Source organism: Podarcis cretensis, assembly GCF_951804945.1.
Source record: "Podarcis cretensis genome assembly, chromosome: 14".
Lineage (NCBI taxonomy): Eukaryota > Metazoa > Chordata > Lepidosauria > Squamata > Lacertidae > Podarcis > Podarcis cretensis.
This window is the reverse complement of record NC_137183.1, coordinates 27,047,283-27,062,462: the sequence shown is the minus strand read 5'-3', so window position 1 is coordinate 27,062,462 and position 15,180 is coordinate 27,047,283. Positions and strand designations below refer to the sequence as shown.

Here is a 15,180-nt window from a genome sequence, read left to right as displayed (position 1 = left end):
CTTTACCTTTGATGGAATATTTATAATGCTCCCCTGACACATCATATAAGAGTATGGATTTTGTCACGTGCAGAGAGGGAGAGAGAGACCCTGAAATAAGGTCAAATTAAGCCAGAGCCTTTAAAGATACTCAGATTTGGTTTTGCTGTAGTGAATGTTGCTTCCTTATTTACATGGTCTCTGGAGGAAGAATTCTGGTGATGTGTTTTTCTTTTTTCTTTTAAGAGTGCTAATGATGCTATCTCACTGGGTTAACTCAATTGATTGAAAGATTTGTCCAGATGTCTGATAAGGAGTCCGGCACCAATGTTTAGTTTCTAAATGCAGAAACTAAATGTTGATTTCCTGGGAGCCTGTGGCTGCTTGTGGTCATTCCCTGGCAAGTCACTTTGCTTATGCTCAGAGGCATCACCTCCCTTACTGCTGTTTTCTGTGCCCAGCCTTAACATAAGAAGAGCCTGCTGGATCAGGCCAATGACCCATTTAGTCCAGAATCCTGTTCTCACAGTGGTCAGCCAGATGCCCCAATGGGAAACCTTCTAGCAGGACCCAAGCACAAGAGCACTCTCTCCGCCTCCATAAATTCAGAAGCATTGCTGCCTCCAATTGTGGAGGCAGAGCATAGCCCTTGTGGCTAGTAACCATTGATTACTTTCTCCATGAATTTGGCTAATCCCCTTTTAAAGCCATCCAAGTCGGTGGCCATCACTGTCTCCTGGGGAAGACAGTTGTCTCCTCGGTAAGTGAGTTGTATGGTTTGACTATTCGCTGTGTGAAGAAATACTTGCCGTATTTTTTGCTCTATAAGACGCACCAGACCATAAGACGCACCTAGTTTTTGGAGGAGTAAAACAAGAAAAAAAAATATTCTGAATCTCAGAAGCCAGAACAGCAAGAGGGATTGTGGGGCAGCGAAAGCAGCGGTCCCTCTTCCTGTTTTGGCTTCTGGGATAGCTGCATAGCCTGCATTCGCTCCATAAGACGCACACACATTTCCCCTTACTTTTTCGGAGGGGAAAAGTGCATCTTATAGAGCGAAAAATACGGTATTTTTATCTGTCCTAAATCTTCCAACATTCAGGTTCATTGGATGTCCATGAGTTCTAACATTATGAGAGGGGGAAACAGACTTTTCCCGGGCTTAAACAGACAAGAGTCCTGGTCAACCTGGCTGCATACCAAGCCCTGTTTAAGAGACAAGTCTATTTTTGAGAGAGAGCGTCTGAAATTGGCAGAGACAACAGCTCCTCTCTTTCTCATCCCTGTATCCCCTTACATAGGGAAAAGAGATAAATCCATCCCTGTTTACTATGCAGTAAAAACAATGCATGATGTAGTGGTTGTATTGCCAGGACTTGTTCCTTTTTTTTCTGTTGCTGTAAATCCAGGGGACACGATCGCCCTGAGAGCCAGTCAGAGATTGGAGTGCCCTATCCTCTCTGCCAACATGGCCCCAGTCCATGATCTAAAGTCCTACTTTAGAAATACCCAAGTGCCTATCATTCTCTGTGAGCTTTTCAATATATTTTCTCCCTTTGAGGGGCATGTGTGTGTGTTTGTGTGTGTGTGATGAGCCCCTCAGTCCTGATTGGTACAGTGCTGGGGTGGCAGCCACTCTCAGATGATGAGGAAGAAGAGGAGGGGGCACAAAGGATGCCTTTGGTGGGGAACAGCCTGTGAGGGAGGGAGGGCCCCCACTCCCTTGCCTTTAGAGACTGGGGAAGGGAGATGAACAGGGCCACTGACTCCATGTCCTGCCCCATCCATGGAGTGGAGATATTCCCCAGGAACAGGGAAAGACATTGACCATCTAGAAGGTGGGGGGGGGGGCTGGATAACTGCAGAGGAGGAGGAGGAGGAGCCAGGACGCATGACCTCCATCCCATCACCAAGAACTCAGCACTACATTTGCTGTTCGCAACAGACCCATGCCATTTAAGAGACACCTGTGTCTCCAATTGCACCAGTCCCACAGGGAGAGTCTCGCAAGGGAGCACACCAAGTCTTGCTTTAAAAGGATGCTCCAATACTGCCATCATTCCAAGGCCTTTGTGTGGGTGGAGGCACTACAAAAAAAGAGAAAAGGAATAGTGGAGAAAATGAAGATGAAATTCTGCAGAGGAAGGTTGCGAGAGGGGAAAAAAATATTCATGCTATTTATTAAATGTATGCAGATACCCATCTAAAGTATTTCCTCAGCGATTTGCAACATAGCATTTTTTTTTAAAAAAAATACAGCTTATAATAGTGAAAAACAACCACAAAAGACAGCCAAAAAACCTTTTCTTACAACAGCTAAAAAGCTCAGGAAATACCTTCTGAAGAATTTCGGCTATAATTTCTACATATGTGTATGTGTGTGTTTGATGTGGGGAATGCTTCAACTTTTCTTCTGTTCCTAACCTTCCAGGGGATCACATGAAGTGCCACAAATGTGATGTGTTCTTCTGCTAAATGAGCATGTGTTTCTCCTTCTGCTTCCAGGCTGTGATAGTGACCACTGGGGTCCTCACTGCAGCAACCGCTGCCAGTGCCAGAACGAAGCGCTTTGCAACCCCATCACTGGTGCCTGCGTCTGTGCGACTGGATACAAAGGATGGCGCTGTGAGGACTTGTGCGACCCAGGAAGTTACGGCAAAGGCTGCCAGCTGAAGTGCCAGTGTCACAATGGGGCCACCTGTGACCATAAGACCGGGGAGTGCCACTGTGCTCCTGGATACACAGGTGTCTTGTAAGTTGAGTGCTGGGTACCTTTTACATGCGGGCTTTGCGGCAGTTGCTTTCTCTTAGGACCACATTCTCACTGTACATTTGAAGCACTGTGATACCACTTTAAGCAGCCACGGCTTGCCCCAAGGAATTCTGGGAGCTGTAGTTTGAGAGTTGTTAGGAGGCCTCTGTTCCCCCTCCCAGAGCTACAGTTCGGAGAGTAGTCAAACCATCGACCACCCTTTGCAGGGAACTTTGGGAATTGTAGTTCTGTGAGGAGAAGAGGGGTCTCCTAGCAACTCTCTGCACCCTTGGCAAACTACAGCTCCCAGAATTGTTTGTAGGAAGCCATGACTGTTTGAAGGGGCATCATAATGCTTTAAATATTAGTGTCACAGTTGTCTGAAATGTGCCCAATTAGGATTCCTTCTTTTGGAGAGAAGCCCTGTGCAACTTGTGACCCACCAAGGCAGCAAAGCTCACCATCACATAGTGAACATGTTTCCCTCGCAGACCATCTGTGTGGCATGCACGATTTTCATGTATATGTGGGAACCCTTCGAACCAAACCTTGCGTAAGAGGCGATCATAAGGTAAAGGTAAGGGGGACGCCTGGCCATTAGGTCCAGTCGTGGCCGACTCTGGGGTCGCGGCGCTCATCTCGCTTTATTGGCCGATGGAGCCGGCGTACAGCTTCCGGGTCATGTGGCCAGCATGACTAAACCGCTTCTGGTGAACCAGAGCAGCACATGGAAACGCCATTTACCTTCCCGCCAGAGTGGTACCTATTTATCTACTTGCACTTTGACGTGCTTTCAAACTGCTAGGTTGGCAGGAGCAAGGACCGAGCAACGGGAGCTCACCCCATCGCAGGGATTCGAATCGGCAACCTTCTATCGGCAAGTCCTAGGCTCTGTAGTTTAACCCACAGCGCCACCCGCGTCCCCTGTATTGCATCATACTGTATTGCAAATGTTTGTTGAGTTTGGGGAGTTCAGCACATAACTTCCACCCAGCTTGCCATACCACTTGCCCAGTGTACAACTGAACCTTCTCCTTGTGGAAATACTTTTATCTCCCATGAACCACAGGTTATCTTACTGAGTGAAGGGCTCTTAAAACGAATAAAGGATCTGAAACAAAAGCAATGTTGTTTGGAGCAATAAATATCGGATAGCTACATTTTACCGTTTTACCATTGATGCCGTCGATTGGAATTTGCTGAGTGTTTGATTATTTGTGTAGGCGCTCCTGCAACAGTGCTGCCCTCTTGTAGCTTCCTGATATAAATTGTTTCCGTGTCTGTTTTGTGTTTCATTTTGGTGTCCGTCCCTCCTCGCTTCCGACAACACCTGTGAAGCTGCGAAGAGCATTGTCCTCCCGGCAGCCATGGAGCACAGTGTGAGCAGCGGTGCCCATGCCAGAATGGGGGGACCTGCCACCACGTCACTGGAGAGTGTGCCTGTCCCCCAGGATGGATGGTATGTAACATTGGACTACAGTCGCAGTCATGCACCCCTTGGAACATACTTTAGTGCACATAAATGTTGGTGGGGTTAAGCTTTGCATAACGCCTCTCCAAGCCATTTGCACAAGATAGATTCAGTAAGTGCCTTTTAAAATATGGCATCCAGTCTCATATTCTAATAGGCAGTGCTCCCCAGAGATCTGTTGGACTGTTTTCCAGGATGAGCACCAGACTCACTGAACTGACAGTGAGGCTCAAGAGATGTGCGGAGTGACTAGCGTGAGCTGATGCTCCATCCACGCCATACATTTAAAGCAGCATGATGCCACTTTAACAGTCATGGCTTCCCCCAAAGAATCCTGGGAGCTGTAGCTTGTTAAGGCTGCTGAGAGTTGTTCCCCTCATAGAACTGCTATTCCCTGAGTGGCTTAAAAGACTGTATTTCCCAGAATATGCTGGGAAATGTAGCTCTCTGAAGGGAAAGGGGCCTTCTAACAACTGTTGTTGTTGTTGTTGTTGTTGTTGTTGTTGTTGTTGTTATTAGCTGGGGCTGAGTTCCATGTCATTGCAGGGGTTTGGAGTAGATGACCCTTTGGACCCCTTCCAACTCTACAATTTGTCATTCTATGATTTATGAGAAAGATAAACTAATCACACTTTTTGCTTCTACCTGAGCCTAACAATGAGATGAAGCATGTGGCTCTGTATCAGGGAGATCTGGCTTCCATTTGCCCTCAGCCATGAAACTCCCCAGGTGATCCTGCCACAGCCCATAATCTCTTAGCCTAACTATAAAATGTGGTCAATGTGGGGTGGAGGCTCTTAGGCCACCAATGAGCTCCTGGGAGGAAGAGCAAGATTCAAACGAGATGGATGAGAACAAGAGGCATCCAAAGTCACAGAAAGGGAAGGCATGAATGCTGCAACCCAGAGACTCTGGGGAGTGTTTGCACTGTGTCAGAAGGAGGTCTGCTACAGAGGTCAATGCAATTCTTTCCCTCCCGCTCTCATAATCTTGCTCATTTCTGGCATAATTTTACTTGTGTTAAGAGGGGCTGCCGGGGATTGGCTTCGAGGCAGCGCATTATTACTCGCACCTTTAATTCTGTGTGTCAAGGGAGGAGGGTGGGGAAAGGCTGTGCTCTTTTTTCTCTCCCCCTTTTCCAAATCTAAATCTGTATCAATAATGTGATAATTAACTCCCTCTGGATTAGCCAAGGCTTCATTCAGCTGCGCGCCGTTCCCTGGCATCATTCCATCATTTGACAATTAGCCTGTTGGCAAGTCCTGCTGCTGGAATCGGGCAGAGAAAGGGAAAGGCAGGGGAAGGGGTGTCAGACAGACTCTGGGGATCCTTCCTGGTTAATACCATGAAAGGCTATGAAGATGGCTGGAAGCTTTGGATTACATGGGGGTGGGGAGTGAGGAGCCACCAGGTCCATGCTGGAACAATCGTGACAAGCTCTGGGCTATGGCAGGAATGTGCTGAACTGTTCACTCTTCTTCTCCCCATGGATCCTCTGGTGAATTTTGGAAGGTTGGAGAGAGTGCCGAATGGTAGGACTGCCACCATTACAATTAGGGTTGCTCCCCAGGATGCAAGGCTAGTAGAGAAGCATTGGATTGTGTATAGTGTTAGCCATAGAATCATAGACTCATAGATTCATAGAATTTTAGAGTTGGAAGGGACCGCAAGGGTTATTTACAGTAGTCCAACCCCCCTGCAATGCAGGAATCTTTTGCCCAATGTGGAGCTCAAACCCATGGCCCTGAGATTAAGTGTCTCATGCTTTATTGACTGAGCTATCCAGAATCCTAAGCAGTTGGCTCCTTACCTCTCTCGCCCTGACCTAGCCACTGTGATCCACGCGACGGTCACCTCCAGACTGGATTATTGTAACTCGCTCTACTTGGGGCTGCCCTTGAGACTGACCCAGAAACTCCAGCGGGTGCAGAATGCCGCAGTGAGACTCCTTACGGGGTCCTCACTGTGGGATCACATTCACCCGGTGCTATACCAGCTGCACTGGCTCCCGGTGGAGTACAGGATCAGGTTTAAGGTGCTGGTTTTAACCTTTAAAGCCTTATACGGCCTAGGACCCTCGTACCTACGGGACCGCCTCTCCTGGTATGCCCCACGGTATGCCCCACCTTGGAGGTCTCGGGCCACAGAGAGGTTAGGCTGGCCTCAACCAGAGCCTGGGCTTTTTCGGCTGTGGCTCCGATCTGGTGGAACACTCTGTCACAAGAGACTAGGGCCCTGCGGGACTTGACATCCTTCCGCAGGGTCTGCAAGACAGAGCTGTTCCACCAGGCCTTTGGCCAAGGCACAGCCTGACCCCCTCCTTTGGTAATTCTCTAGCCCAATGATTGCGATTAATTTGATTTGAACTGATTTTATAATGAATTGATTTTAGAATGCTGTATTATTTTACTGTTGTTAGCCGCTCTCAACCCAGCTTTGGCTGGGGAGGGCGGGATATAACTAAAAGAATATTATTATTATTTTTTATTCATAGTAGATCCACTGAAATGAATGGTCTAATTTAGCCCCCTTAATGTCAGTGAGACTACTCTAAGCAGAACTTTGCTGGACCCAACCCATTGGTTATGTTCTGTTGTGTTTTGCCACCATCACAAAGTTGGTTTCATAATAAGCTCTCAGCTGTGTTTAGTCAGGCCTATATCACCACCGTCATCATTGCGCAATCACAGAATGAAAGAGTTGGAACAGACCCAAAATGTCATGTAGCCCAACCCTCTGCAATGCTGGCATCACCACCTCCATCGTCTGTTTGTTTGTCTGACACCTTCCCACAACATGGTGCCCAAAGTGAACAATTAAGTATAGCCACTCAAAAAAGTGCAGATGAGAAACAATTGGAAATAAATGCAAAAAAACCCCCAATCAGAACACATTTGTATAAAACAATAGAAATACAGTCATACCTCGGGTTACAGACGCTTCAGGTTGCGTTTTTTTCGGGTTGCGAACCGCCAAAACCCGGAAGTACCGGAACAGGTTACTTCCGGGTTTTGGCAGTTGCGCATGCGCAGAAGCACTAAATTGCGCTATGCACAGAAGCGCCAAATCGCAACTCGTGTGTGTGCAGACCCCTGACCATTAGGTCCAGTCGTGGCCGACTCTGGGGTTGTGGCGCTCATCTCGCTTTATTGGCCAAGGGAGCCAGCCTACAGCTTCCGGGTCATGTGGCCAGCATGACTAAGCCGTTTCTGGCGAACCAGAGTAGCACACGGAAACGCCATTTACCTATTGATCTACTTGCACTTTGATGTGCTTTCGAACTGCTAGGTTGGCAGGAGAATGCCTAATACAAATATCAAAAAAGTAGTATGAAAAACATCCGCATGCTCCAGATGATTCATTTCTTTCCAGTAGTTAGGGTCGAAATCCCCATCTCCAGGCGCCCTGCCCCATCTCTCTTGGTATAAGGCAGCTTCCTATGTTTCTGTGTTCACAATCAAGTTTTGGGTAGCAATTGTTTTCTTTTGTACAGACACTGAGTAACAGCACCTCATTGCCAGAGGGCAAATTGCTAGGACAGCTTAGGTTACAGTATTTGGGTTGGAAGATGGACTGGAGCAGGGGTGGATTTTAAATGTCTGACCCTTCCTGTTCCCTCACCTGACACCATCACATTTTCCCATGCCTGTAACTGCTGTAACCCCAGGGAAACTACAATAATCCCCAGGCAAATTTCTTGCAATATATTTAAATGATATTAAACAGCAGCATAATAATACAAACGACAGAGTTGCAATTAAAAAAGTGCAGGAAGAAGGTGCATAACAACTGGAGGCAATGTTTCTTTTCTTTATTTATTAAATTCATATATGTATATCCCACATTTCCTCACAAAGGAGCATAGGGGGGCAATACAGCTTACAGAAGGGCATTGTTGAGGCTGTGTCATAAACTGCTAAATACAGAAAGCAAGTGGGTACTGAATAATTGAATCCAGCACAACTGATGATGCCAGCCTGTGGTCTGGATTCTGTGGCTTGCCTGAGCATGGATGTTAAGCCATGTGCAGTGGACCTATGGTGCCGCACCATCAAGCAGATAAGCTGCACATCACCCTGAAGCTCGCGGTGCAATATGACCTGCTGGTGTGTGCCCGCACAAGTACAGCCAGGGAGACTGTTAAAAGTGCACTACCGTGTGGGGGGGTGTGTAAGCTGTAGAAATTCTATTCTACTCAGTTGGTGGGTGGACCGTAAATGAGGCTGTCTGCACTGATGCTGCCTGGAAGAAACAGAGAGATGCATTCCAAAGGCCAGGGGTGCTTCTTGAAAACCCTATCCTTGGCTGTTCTGTTCCCCGGGGACAAACCTGCAGTTAACTGTGCCTGCTTTTGAACTGAGCTGAGTTTAAAACACACATACACAGACATGCACACTCTGAAAGAGGCAGAGCAGGAGCTCTGGGGGAAGCAGAGGCAGTTAGAAGCAAAAGCACTCCACTTGCAAATGTTGGGATTTTAAGTTTAAAGGGCCTCTCCAGGGCTTTCATGAAAGAGGAAAAAGATTCTGCACAGCCACTGTGTGTGTCTGTGTGGGGGAGAGAAACTTTTTGCTTATTCTTTTCTTGCTTTGTGTTTTTAACCCTTGATGTTTGGAGGACAGTTCTGGCTGCAGCAAGCCAGGAATGGAGAAACGGAAAGAAGGTGCTACTGTCCTCGTGGCCTTGTGTTCCGCAGAAGGCCTGTCTTTGGCTGTAGACATTTTGAATGCACATTTAGCGTGCTTTGGGCATGTGTATAATACACACTATGCATGCACCAGTATTCCTTGAAGACATTTGCAACTTCAGGTTTATTAATATACATCGACTCCAACTTGATTTCACCTGGGACCAGAAACCATCGCAAGAGAACAGCAGTTTCTACGCTCCCCTGGGGTGCGTATGATGAAATGCAGCTCTGCCAAGAGATTTGCTCCCTGAGGAATCAAGTTCCCAGTTGAAGCAGGAGATTGAAAAGGAAGATCAGCGTGCGCTCTCTGTCTCTTTCCTCCTCCCTACCCTTCAGTTCCCTCCTTTTAAAGATAGCATTGCTCCTGTTCTCAGATAGTGTGCCTGCTCGGTAGGACGAAGAATCTAGCAGGAAATCCAGCTTTACAGCAGTAGCAGGCAGTGTGGTGGAAACAAGAGCCACTCTGTGTGGCACAGGGATCACTGCAGCTTCCCCGGATGGAGCCGAGCAGGATTTGGATCGGATGCAGCAACAGAGCCAGTCTGACACTGCTGGTGGTGTGTCTGCACAGCCACAATCTTGCCTCCCCACCAAACCCCACCCAGGAGAGATGCGACAATGCTCTATGCCTCTGCCCCACTAAGCTGGCCACTTCTGCTTTACCATAATCTGTTACTGTTAACTGTAATGATCTATTGCAGTGGCATGCAAGGAGAAGGCTACCAGTGGCCACCAGCCACAATGACTATGCTCTGCCCCACGGTCAAAGGCAATGATGCTTCTGAAAAGCAGTTGCTGGAAGCTACAGGAGGAAAGAGCCCCATTGCACTCGGGTCCTGCTTGCTTGCTTTCCAGAGGCATCTGGTTGGCCATTGTGAGAACAGGATGCTGGACTAGATGGGCCATCAGGCTCTTCTTATTTCTTAGAGCCTTTGCCAACTTGGCATCCTGTGGAATAGCTCAGTTGGTGGAGCACAAGACTCTTAATCTCAGGGTTGTAGGTTCAAGCCCCATGCCAGACAACAAGACTCCTGGATTGCTGGGGGATGGAATAGGTGACGCTTCCAACTCTACAATTCTGACGCGGGTGGCACTGTGGGTTAAACCACAGAGCCTAGGACTTGCCGATCAGAAGGTTGGCAGTTCGAATCCCTGCAACGGGGTGAGCTCCTGTTGTTCAGCCCCTGCTCCTGCCAACCTAGCAGTTTGAAAGCACGTCAAAGTGCAAGTAGATAAATAGGTACCACTCTGGCGGGAAGGTAAACGGCGTTTCCGTGTTCTGCTCTGGTTCGCCAGAAGCGGCTTAGTCATGCTGGCCACATGACCCGGAAGCTGTACGCCGGCTCCCTCGGCCAATAAAGCGAGATGAGCGCCGCAACCCCAGAGTCGGCCATGACTGGACCTAATGGTTCAGGGTTCCCTTTACCTTTACCTTTATGTGATTTGGAGGATCAGCTCCCACCAGCTTCAACCAGCATGGACTGTGCCGGCTCTGGCTGATGGCGGTGCGCTCCAAAACATCTAAAGCGCACCTGGTTGACAAAGGCTGCTCTAAGTTGAAGCATGTTCTGGCTAAGTTGGACACTGCCTAGAGTGCAAGCATCCCCTTTGTTAATTCCCTCTGTTCATGTCCATTGTCAGGCAACTCTGTCTCCAACTCTCCGCAGAACAGTTATGGGGCTCTCTCCGGCTGCATTGCTTGGGGCTACCCTCAAAAACCGAGTCCCTACTGACTCTCCTTGTCTCTGACAGCATTATTAGGCTTATCTCAAAGGGAGCACAAGAAAAAGGGGGAAGGCATCTCAAATGAACAAAACAAGGCTCACTGAGGCAAAACTTTGTTGTAGTTCAATGCATTTCAACAAAAGATACTCCTCCTTCAGGACCTTGAAACCCCCCACCCTGCTCTCTCCCCATCTTATTTGCAGAGGTTCAAAATGGATGAATGAGGGAGTAGAATTGCTTTATTTTTCAAGCTGATTCCTGAGTTGTTCAGGTTTTGAAAAGCGCTTCTGAATTTTAAGAAATCACAAGCTCCTAAAGAAAGATTGTTCCACTCTAAAACACACTGAACTACAGTAAGGAGCCTTATATCAGTGAGCATCAGAGCCTGTTCTCCTTTAGGTTTTTGCAATCTCAAATGGAGCCAAGATTTCATGCCAAACATATGAATGGTACCCCTGTCCGTTTTCACCCTTTTTGTGTTTGGCATCTACCCCAGAGGAAGGTCTTTCAGTTCCGCTTTCACAGTCACTCGTGTGAAGTGGAATTCTTGGACATCTCCAGAGTGTCACTCTTTTGGGGTGGGATTCAGTCATATACTAGCAAGTTCAGGTGGCACAACCGCAGTTGATTGGGAGCACTTGCACAACACCTGCCTCCCTCAAAGATAAGACTTTTGCAATAAGAAATGTGATGGGAAGATGCACAGGAAAATGTGGAGTAATGTTTGGTGCAGCACTGTCCAACCTCCCGACAAACAAATGTGATGAATGCTAAACAAACACATTGTCTGGGAGAGCCCCTTCCCTCCACTGCCCCCCTGCACTTCCGTGGTGCATTGTGTCACAGTCCGGTCTACGGGCTGTCGAAGTCCCAGCTGAGAACATCAGGACCAGGGGCGAGATGGCAGGGTGGGAGCAGGAACGAGAGTCCAGAAGCCAGGGATCCGAGGGTCAGGAAGCAGGGAGTCGCGAAGTCAAGGGTCCAAGGATCGAGAAGCAAGGAGTCATGAAGTCAAGGGTCCGAGGGTCGAGAAGCAAGGAGTCAAGAAGCCGAGGTCTGAGGATCAGGAAGCAAGAAGCCAAACACAGCAAGGCAAGAAACGTGTTGCTGTGGCAAAGAGCCAAATAAGCTGACCTTATATCCCTTCCCGGCTCTTGCTACCAGGTGCTGTGAGTTACCAATCAGCTTCACCTGTGCAGCTGCGCCTTGCCTCTTCAGAACAAACTTAGGAAGGCCCCAGTCTTGCAAAGTCCTATTGGTCACAGGGCCTGGCTCCTGCAAGCACTCCTGACACATTGAAAGGACTGAAAAGAGCCAATGGCCCATCTAGTCCAGCATCCTGTTCTCACAGAGGCTGCCTGTGGTATTTCCACCAGCAGGACCCAAGCACAGGAGCACTCTCCCCTCCTGCAGTCTTCAGCAACTGGTATTTAGAAGTATTACTGCCTCTTGTTGCAGCTACCAAGCATTGATAGGCTTATCCTCCATATGTTTGTCCAACCCTAGTTTACAGCCATCCAAGCTGGTGGCCATCCTACCTTCTGTGGAAGCAAGTTCTGAAGTTCAGCTGTGCACTGCATGATGGAAGTGATTATCTGACACCCTGGTTATGAATAGAAGAGAGTGGTTGAAAGTTTGAAGTTGTACCTAAGCCTCATTCAGGCTCTGCTGTGTATTCAAGATCATGTCTGATTGCCCCAAAGTCCTTGCAGCACATGTTCTGTTGGAGAGAAGAATGCCTTTTAATCCTTGTTCTGACTTAAATGAAGTGTTGGGAGAGGGGATGGTGCTGGGACCATCTTTTGCTTTCCTCGGCAGCAGTTGATGACATTGGGGAAGGGCACTGAAGAACACACAAGCCTGAAGTCTTTGCAAAGTTGCTGATGGAACAAACTGTGTTGATGAGATGCATAAAATTGCTTGCAACTTTGCTCTGACATTTGATCCTCCGGAGATGGGCATTTTGTATTCCCTAAATGCACGTTTGTGCCAAAAGATTCACACCTCTCTTGAGGGGATGCATCTTGGAGCACTGCTTCCTCATCATTTGCTGATAGAAATCCTCTCCTCTTTGAAACATGATGAGAAAAGGCAACTTGCCTTCCTGGAGAGAGATTCAGAATATCACTCCTTGCTCAAGCCTAGAGACACAAATGGTTATGGTAGGGCCCGGATGCTCTTGAATTGAGGCCAAGCTATCCCTTCCACAGCTGAAGAGCCAGCAATCATACAGGTTAGGATAGGCTTTCAGAGTCCTTCATGATTAGTGAGATGCACTGTATTCCATTCTGGGGTTGTTGGTATTGCCAAATCTTCCTGGCCTGTGGGTGAAGAAACTGTCAGAGGAAGGCAAATATGAAGCTGTTCCTATTCCCATTCTGAGATGTACTGTGTTTTTTATTTGCCCTGAGAACTGTTCATTCTTTCCTCTTCAACTACCACCCTCTCCCCCTAAAATGCTTTAAGGTGCTTTGCTGAGAGGCAGGGCCCGGTTCCTACTGTTAAGCCGAGTGAGGCAACTGCCTCAGGTGACAGATACTACGAGAGGGGAAATGGCAGTGAGTTGTGGGAGGACAAGGTTTTGTATGTGCCACACAACATGCCTAGAACCCCTACGCTGGCCCCTTTCCATAAGGTATGGTGGAAGACACTGTCCTATTGCAAGTATTGAACTGAGATTCATCTGCTATTATTATTACTATTTATTCAATTTCTATACTACCCTTCATCCCTAAATCCATATCTTACAATGTAAAAATACAAAATGAGAATACACAATACACGGTGCCTAAAGGTATATAATGAAGGCACCAGATGAGCCTCCCTGGGGAGAGCATTCCACAAATGGGGAGTCACCACAGAAAAGGCCCGTTCTCATGTTGCCATCCTCTGGATCTCTCATGGAGAAAGCACATGAAAAAGGGCCTCAGATTATGACCGTAGGGTTCTGGTTGGTTCATATGGGAAGAAGCAGTTCTTGAGGTATTGCAGTCCTCAGCCATTTAAGGCTTTATAAGTGAAACTAGCACTATGAATTGGGCCAGGAAATGAATGGACAACCAGAATCAGAGTAATATGCTCAAACTGTCTTGCCCTGGTGAGCAAGCTTGCCACTTAATTTTGCACTAGCTGAAGTTTCTGAGCCATCTTCAGAGGCAGCGCCACATATAATGTGTTGCAGTAGAGGTTACCAAAGAATAGACAACAGAAGTTAGGTTATTTTTGTCTAGATAGGGGTTTCAATGGGTCACCAGCTGTGGCTGATGGAAGGCAGTGTGCGTCAGTGTGCCTTCTGAGTGGCTGTGTACACCTAGGATGATTCCCTCTCCCACTCAGAACCCCTGGCCTCATCCAAAGAAGAAGGGGAACCTGACCTGAGGGTTGTGGCAGTCACAACATGGCTTGGCAGGGTTTCCAAGCAGGATTGAACCCCATAACTTCTCAATGGTAGCAACTACTGGTAGAAATTGGATGGATTGTGTGGCATATGAATGGAAGGCTCAGTATGTTTCCATGTCCTCCAGCATTCATTCATAAGTCCATTCTGTACCATTACTGCATGAATCTGCAATTTTTAAAATGCACATTACTTTGTATTACTTTGCATTAGAATTCACATTATATGTATTCCTTGGCAGAACAGACATTTATGAACACAGTTTACCCTAACCTGGTCATTTCGTACACATTTTATCCTAAAGTCCACATTCTCATATGACTTTCAAACTAAGATATGCATTTAATATACGTACATGGTAAAGTGGCAAGCACTTTATTAGATGACATGAAATGCAAAGCACATCCTTTAATGCACAGATAAATGCAATGTGTTTGTTTGTTTTTCTCCATGTTAATCTGAAATGATGTTAACCTGAAATGACTGTTTTTTCTCTCCGTCTCCTCCTACATAGGGCTTTGTATGTGCCCAGCCGTGTCCATCAGGAACATATGGGGTTAACTGCAGCCAGGATTGCCCATGTCATAATGGAGGGCAATGTGATCATGTGACGGGGGTTTGCCTATGCACTGCAGGCTATATGGGAGACAGGTAGGTATGGAGGTAGCAGGTAGAAAACTTCATTCTCCTGTGTGTGGATTGCCAGTTAAAACTCAACCCAATGAAACTTCAGTTAGCAAAGTCCCATTGTCAGAGATGGTGAACCTCAGGTCCGGGGGGATGGCAAATGTGGCCCTCAAGGCCTTTCTATCTGGCCCTTGGGCTCCTCCCCAGGTTACACCACACCTTGGCCCTGTTTGCAGTTTCCTTTATGCCTGGCTGGAATGTATCCTTGCATCCTGCTAATGCTTTTTGCTTACCTGGATGGAGCGAGGTATGTGAGTGTGAGCCTACTGCTCACAGGTAAGGTAAAGGTAAAGGGACCCCTGACCATTAGATCCAGTCATGGCCGACTCTGGGGTTGCGGCACTTATCTCGCTTTATTGGCCGAGGGAGCCAGCATACAGCTTCCGGGTCATGTGCCCAGCATGACTAAGCCGCTTCTGGTGAACCACAGCAGCGCACGGAAACGCCGTTTACCTTCCCACCAGAGCGGTACCTATTTA

At 47.6% G+C, this 15,180-nt stretch overlaps 1 protein-coding gene across 7 annotated transcripts in view; it reads left to right on the top strand.

The window, feature by feature from the left end:
* MEGF11 (multiple EGF like domains 11) overlaps window positions 1-15,180 on the top strand; it is a 349,752-nt gene that overhangs the window by 217,442 nt on the left and 117,130 nt on the right. For all 7 annotated transcript variants that reach the window (XM_079954213.1, XM_079954211.1, XM_079954210.1 and 4 more), the window contains 3 exons: window positions 2,485-2,731; window positions 4,070-4,190; window positions 14,529-14,665. In XM_079954213.1, coding sequence (XP_079810339.1) covers window positions 2,485-2,731; window positions 4,070-4,190; window positions 14,529-14,665 — 505 coding nt within the window. The remainder of the gene's footprint in view (window positions 1-2,484; window positions 2,732-4,069; window positions 4,191-14,528; window positions 14,666-15,180) is intronic.